Here is a 7,078-nt window from a genome sequence, read left to right on the forward strand (position 1 = left end):
AGAAGTTCAAGTACAGAAATCTGGTAATCAGGATACAAAATTCAGATTAGCTCTCTCCTCTACTGCTAACTCTTTTCTTTCTTATTTGCAAGTCTCAGTTCTAGAATGGGATTTTGTAGATTTGTGAGTCCCTCTAACGCAAAGATTTGGGGATGTTACATGGTTGACCTTGGCTCCTTGCCTCTTCTGTTTATTTATTGCTGAACCGGGGATTGAACTCAGGGCCTTGTGCTTCCCAGGGAAGTGCTTAGTCTACTGAGCTATCTCCCCAGTCCTGTTCTATTGTAGGGCTCCTACGAGTTATCTTTTTGGGAAAGTATGAAGGAGCAGAAGTAGACCTCAGCAGGAGGTCTCAGACAGAGAGGAATGGGGTGGTCATAGTAGTAATAGGAGAATATTAACAATTTGTATGAGGAAGAGCAAAGACAATCTAGGTATGGTGGCTTCTGCCTGTAATCCCAGCACTTTGTGAGGCAAAGGCAGGATGATCAGCCTGGGCAATTTAGTAAAATCCTGTCCCAAAATAAAAAACAAAAGAAGGATACTGATCGTTTTTATACTTTCCTGCTGGATGGTTAAGACCAAGGTAAAGCAGGACCTTCTCAATTCTTCATGATGGAAAATGATTCTTTTTTTTTTTCTTCATTATTTCCAGCCTAATATTACATCAAGGTTGTTAATATATGAAGAAATTAAAGAGTGAAATCAGGACAAAGTAAACAATAGTCTCACAGTAGCTAATCAGTCTAAAAACCTGATAAAAATCATTCGTGACCATATATTGTACAGTCGTCCTTTATGAAAAATCAAAGCACTCAGCCTTTGCTAGAATTCCTAATAATAAAAAACAAGACAGTGCAGAGGCTCTGGGTTCAATCCTCAGCACTGCAAAAACAAACAAAAAACCCCACTTTCTGTGGTTGCCTGATTATCCACTTGAGCATACTGATACTGTGCTTGTTAACAAGATTCAATGACTAATGATGCCTTCTCCATTGACTCTGCTCATGCTAAGACTAGGGCACTATCTGAAAATATGTCCTGTATGATGGCGAGCATCAAGGTGTAAGTTACTGTACTAATCAGCTGTCAATTACTGTAAGAAAACACCAATGATAATCAGCTTAAAGAGAAAAGCAAGCCTCTTTCCCAACCTTCTACTGTATGCAGGCTGCCGCTGGAGGGTGCGTGTAGCACTCAGACCCATAATCCCAGCACCGGACCATGCATCTATCACTAACTCTAGGAGTCTACTACATGGCTGCACGAGGCTTTGCCAGGACATTAGGCACAAACCATAACAGATACACTTCCCAAAAATTACGAAAATTTCCCCTTTCAGTGAAGAAGCTGGTTTAGAGTTTCACAGAAAACTTTTGACTGTATTTATTGCTGCAAAAAGACACTTTTTTTTTATTGCTGCCCTCATTTGTCAGCTGATTATTTTTTCTTATACAATCCAGCCTCAGTCCCATATAATCCACCCTGTATCTTACCATAATTCCTGTAGGTAAGAATACAAGATGACCTCTAGAGGGCTTTTCTTTCTATGAAAGGAGCTGCTGCATACACATGTGCACACACACGACTGGGAATCAACAATGAATTTATTGTTCGTGATAGACAAAAATGAAGCTTACGGGAAGTTTGGCAGACAGTCCTGGGCGCCAGACTGCGTTGCCTTGAGTCTGTCAGTACAGTTGTCCTTTCCTCTGCACCAGGCTAACGTGACAAAATCTATTTGAAGCTATCTTCTTTGTAAACATTAGTCAGATTCTAATTTTTTCTTTTTGTATTAAGATTCAACTATGGATGTATATAAAACAAAATAAATGGAGATAACTTTTCTCCCGCAAAAAAAAAAAAGTTTCCCTTATTTTGTTTACAAAGAGTTTAATCATGGGCATGTGATTTTTGAAATGCTTCTTCCAGTGTCTAGTGAGACACTATAACATGTGCATCAATTTTTAATGTTGACCCAATCTTGAATTCTGTGAAAAGCTCCTCCTTGCTCATAGTATTATCCTTTTATGTATTATATGGCTATAATATGGGTATATTACATTCATTTATTTTCTTTTGTTAAAACTCTGCATTTTGGGGATAAATTCCATGTGATCATGATATTTATTTACTTTAATGTGCTTCTGAATTCCTTTTGGTAGCTTGTTTTTTAATTATTAGTATATTTTGTAATATATAGTAACTACATTCACCTTGGAGAATTGGTGGATGTATATGTTGTCTTGATTATTTTTACTTTTCCCTTTTTCCTCTCTTGTCTGTTTTTTCAGGCCCCTTTTCTATCTGCATAATCCATTTGTTAGTTTTTAGTTGAAGATTTTTATATATAAGATATATTGACATGTAGTTTTTTTTTAAATGTCTTTTGTTATTTGGCATGCAGGTAACAGCGACTCATAATATAGAGTTTCACCTTTTTTTTAAAAAGGATTTTTGACAAAGATTGGTATTAATTTTTTAAACATTTGTTAGCATTTACCAGGGAAACCAACAGAACCCAGACTTCTTTCCCTCCAGGATTCTTTTTTTTTAGCGGAACTGGGGATTGAACGCAGGGCCTTGTGCTTGCCAGGAAAGCGCTTATTCTACTGAGCCATCTCCCTGGCTCCTCCTCCAGGCTTCTTTGTTGTTGACATTTTTGTATTTTAGGGAAGGGTCTACAGGGTGTTCAGGGTCTCACTACTAGATGGACTCGTAATGATCTGCCTGTTTACAGCCTCCCACAGACTGGGATTACAGGCGAGCGCCACCATGCCCAGTCTCAATTGTTCCCAAGAGCTGGGATTACAGGTGAGCGCCACCACTCCCAGTCTCAATTGCTGTCTCAGCTCACCCCGGGGGGCGGGTCGGCATGGCAGGCCAGGGATCGACATTTTTTGATAAATAGGTATTATTCCTTGTAATAAAAGCTTTGGGGATAATTTAAATGTAATTGCCAGGCCCACAGAATAGAGGTTAGAAGAGAAAAGGGAAGGTCATCAGCTAACCACTATGAGCAGAGCCAACAAAGACTGCTTCACCTTTCTGAATGTATGTTGATACCTTGACAAACCCTCTCAGGGCTCAGCACCAGGAACGCCAAGCTCCAATTGCACATAAATTTCCCGGGCTTTAATCCCAAACTGTTCGGATGTCAGGAGTCCCACTTCCCTCTAGGGGCTACCCTTCCATCGCAAACCGTTTTACTCTCCCAGGTACCTAGAGCATGTCAAAATAGTGAGCAGGGCACAGCAACCAGCGGAAACAGAAAACTCTGTGGTGAATTTGGAGACTTCCCCCACCTCCCTTACAGACGCAGGTTCCAGAGTTTAGACTCTAAGAGGATCGGTAAAAAGACTGATTTGGGGCTGGGGGCTTGCTGTGCAGGTGCATGCAAAGAAAGGGGTGTAAGGACGCGGGTTCGTCGTAGGAAGAAGGAAGGGGCACGTCCACCTGGGATGAGGCGTCGCTCTCGGAGCTGGAAATGACAGATCCTGGGGTGGGGAGGAAACGAGGTGCTAGGCCGGGTACCCCTCCATCTTTTCGGCTCCGTGGGCTTGGAAAGCGCGGGGAGGGTCTCCGGGTGCCGCACGGCCGCAACGGCGCTCGAGCTGGACCGCGGACACAGGGAGACGCCGTGGGGTCGTCTCGGCTCTCCGCGACGGTGATAACACCGCGCGCTCCCCGCAGCCCCAGGACCGAGGCGCGCCGGAAGCCGAGCGCGGGTCGCGGCGTGACCCGGAAGCTCTTTTCCCGACCCGGAAGCAGAGCGCGCAGCTGCGGCGCCGCCGCCGTGGAGCCTCCGCCCCCCTGTCGCTGGGCGGCTGAGTGGGCGCCTGGACCGCGTCGGCTCCTGGTCGTCCCGATGATTCCCGGCTGGCGGCGGCGGCGGCGGCAGAGGCGGAGGGAGGATGACAGCGCCGCGGGAGAGGAGTGCCGACCTGGCTCGTTTCTACACTGTCACCGAGCCCCAGCGACACCCGAGGGGCTACACTGTGTATAAGGTCACCGCCCGGGTGAGTGCGCGGTGTCGTCGGGCTGCGGGAGAAGCCGGGGCTGGGACCCTGCGCGGCCGGGCGGGGCGCCCGGGGAGGTGGCCGAGTCGGAGCCCGGAGTGGGCTGCGCGCGCCCCGCGCGGGACTCGCGTGGGGGCCGGGGAAGGCGGTGGCCGCGGCGGCGAGTGGCGTGCGGTGCCCGGCTCCGCTGGAGTCGTCGCGGTGCAGCCCCATTCGGGTTTCCAGTTGGTGACTCAGCCTCTGTCCCATTTGGGCATTCTCTTACAGCGAGATTTGCAGAAGTGATTTTGCTTGCACAGGAGGAATTGAATAAGGCACACTTTAAAAATGAACTTATTTGTTGGCTGGCTTATGTAATAGAAGGCATGTCTTCTCTTAACCTTTTATTCTGCGTCAGGTTTGCTCGGGGGCTCAGACATTGTTGGGAAAGAAAGCAGTGTTAGGCCCGCAACCTTGGACCTGTGTATCTGGGCTGAGTGTCTTTGCCTATTGCTTTTCACGGTTTGCAGAGGGAGATTGCTAAGATGTACTGAGCGTACATTACGTACGCGAGAGGACGTTTAAAAGTTGGGAGGCTGCTGTACATCACCGGACCCAAATTGTACTACTTTTGGATTTAGCCTTGCTCACCTTGAATTTTAGCCTGCATCTCCCTTCTAGGGAAGTAAAAATAATAACATCAAGTAAAAGTCTTTACCTATGTAATGAATAATGCTGAATAATTTGTAGACCCCAATTAATTCTCTCTCTCTCTCTTTTTTTTGGGGGGGACGGAACCGGGCGGCTGAACTCAGGCCCTTGTGCTTGCCATGCAAGCGCTTAATCCACTGAGCCATCTCCCTTGCTCCCTTAATTCTCATTTTAATGATGAGGAAATTGAGTTCCAAGGAAATTTAGTAAGTTGCCCAACTGTGCATCGCACAGCAGTACCGGGTGTGAGGTTTAGAACCAGCTCTTCCTAACTCCAAGACGCAATGATTCTTACAAATTAATTTTATCTTTATGCATTTTAAACGGAGAGGTACAGATTAAATCATAGCGCTCCAGTATACTTTTGGAAAATGTAGTTATTTTTGTGTAATAGAGAGCTCAGAAAATAGGCCTAGAGAAGAGCTGTAAAGGTTAAGCAGATTTGGAAAAGGAAAGTTTGGGCCCTTGCCATGTGCTACATGGAAATGGTGCACAGCCAGACAGGTGAGATGGCTCTATGAGCGCCTTTGGTTAAAGATAACAAGACCAGGTCTAGTTATTGCAGATGGTTTCACTGAGAATAGAAATTGGCTGCTCCCTGTTTCCAAGTAAAGTGGCCATCTAGAGGGAGTGTCAGCGTGTGTATGAAATTTTATGGCACTGTAGGATCCTTATTATAACCTCTTGAAACTTTTTGGTCAGTGAGACCTCCATAAGCACAGAGGTCAGTGGCGTAGCATGTAGTTTATGGAGTCTGAAGAAGGTTCTACAGATACAATGCTCCTCTTACCGCCACCCTGCCCTTTGTTGTAAAGTTATGTTAATTTACTTACATGTTGGTGTCTCTTAGTAGAGTTAGAGTGGATACCAATCATGATAATTTTTCCCATCCACTGAAAGCACGGTGCTTAAAAGCATTGTTGAGTGTTAGCCTTTTCATCGTAGACAGGGTACCCAGTGAGTGTTTAGTTCCAGGCACTCTGAAGGATACAAGGCTGAGTGAAGCATGGAACTTCCTTTCAAGCATGCTTGGGGCAGAACGGAATTTCCAGCACTTAAAGAAGTGTAATCGTACAGGAAAGTGTTAAGTGTCACGAGACACCGCGGAAGAGAGCAGTGGGAATTCACAAGATGGACTGCTTCTGGCTCAAGGAGTCAGGGATTTTGTACCAGATAGGGCAGGTGGTGAAAGACGGGAAGAATCCAGAAAGCGAGAGCAGCACGAAAGGTAGAAGCATTGAAGTTAGAAGATACATGCTCTGTGTGGAGCACCTGTGGTGCTCTTGCTTTACAAAAGGAAAGCCAACCAAATTCAGATCTTACACTTCTTAAGCTGTGAGCTATCTGTTTATCTAATTTTTATTGCAAGGTAAAGATGAAGTAGTACAGTGCCCTAGAAACAACCAAATGCGTATAATGTGGGTGCTACATATTGTGTTGTTATTTGAACTTGAAAAGTGCTCACACTGCTTTTTTATCTCCCTATAAATGTTTATGCCTTCATTTATTGCTTATGTTCCAGATTTGTTTTTTAAATTTAAAGCTTGAGGGTCAACCTGGAGATATATTTCAAAAATTACTTTTATTATTATAAAACAAGTAAAATATTTATTTTTAAGACTTAAGGAGAAAAACATCTTTGCTCAGGAGAATTAATCAGGTAAGTAGTGCTCCCCTGAGAACTTCATGAGATAAGAATTAGGAGTGTTTTCTGAATGTTTCCTACTCCTGATTTAATTCTAGCTTTCAGGAGCAATTTCTATGCCAAGTTTTTGGTTGTTTCACCATTCTAATTTTGCATAATTCACAGATTGTAATGTACTGTTTTAAAGATTATCAAGTGGATGGTTAATTCTTCCCTGTATTTTTGTCATAAGTATAGGAAGCAAAAGGTATGCTGTTATTCCAGAAAGACAATGCTCGCTGCCCTATGAATTATTTATATTGGGGCATAATTTATAACAGTGAAATTCACTGATTTTGAGTATCCAATTTGATGAGTTTTCACAAGTATGTAGAGTTGTGTAACAACATTTACTGTTATCTCTGCGTGTTTCCTCACACTCCTTTGTAATCCAGCTCCGCCCCACCCCGTTTCTAGGTAACCACTGACTTGCTTTCTGTCAGGATAGAGTAGGTTGAATTTTCTAGAATTTTGTAGGAAAACAATTGTACAGTATGTACACTTTTTGGTTTGGCTTCATACATTTAGAATTATTTGAGAGTCATTCGTCTTACATTATTTTCATTTTCTTATTGCTGACTAGTATTGCAGTCTGATTTTCTTACATGTTAACCATTGGGTTGTTTCTACTGGCTATTATGAACACAGTTACAAGTCTTTTTTTTTAATTTATTTTTATTTTTTT

The 7,078-nt window shown here is 43.7% G+C and overlaps 1 protein-coding gene across 1 annotated transcript in view; it reads left to right on the plus strand.

Annotated features, from left to right (window-relative positions):
• The first annotated feature begins 3,798 nt into the window (after positions 1–3,798).
• Positions 3,799–7,078, plus strand: part of Rps6kc1 (ribosomal protein S6 kinase C1) — a 174,312-nt gene continuing 171,032 nt past the window's right edge. The window contains exon 1 of the mRNA XM_023710212.1: positions 3,799–4,019. Coding sequence (XP_023565980.1) covers positions 3,915–4,019 — 105 coding nt within the window. The 5' untranslated portion in view covers positions 3,799–3,914. The remainder of the gene's footprint in view (positions 4,020–7,078) is intronic.

This window comes from Octodon degus, unplaced genomic scaffold (assembly GCF_000260255.1).
Source record: "Octodon degus isolate 3935 unplaced genomic scaffold, OctDeg1.0 scaffold00017, whole genome shotgun sequence".
Lineage (NCBI taxonomy): Eukaryota > Metazoa > Chordata > Mammalia > Rodentia > Octodontidae > Octodon > Octodon degus.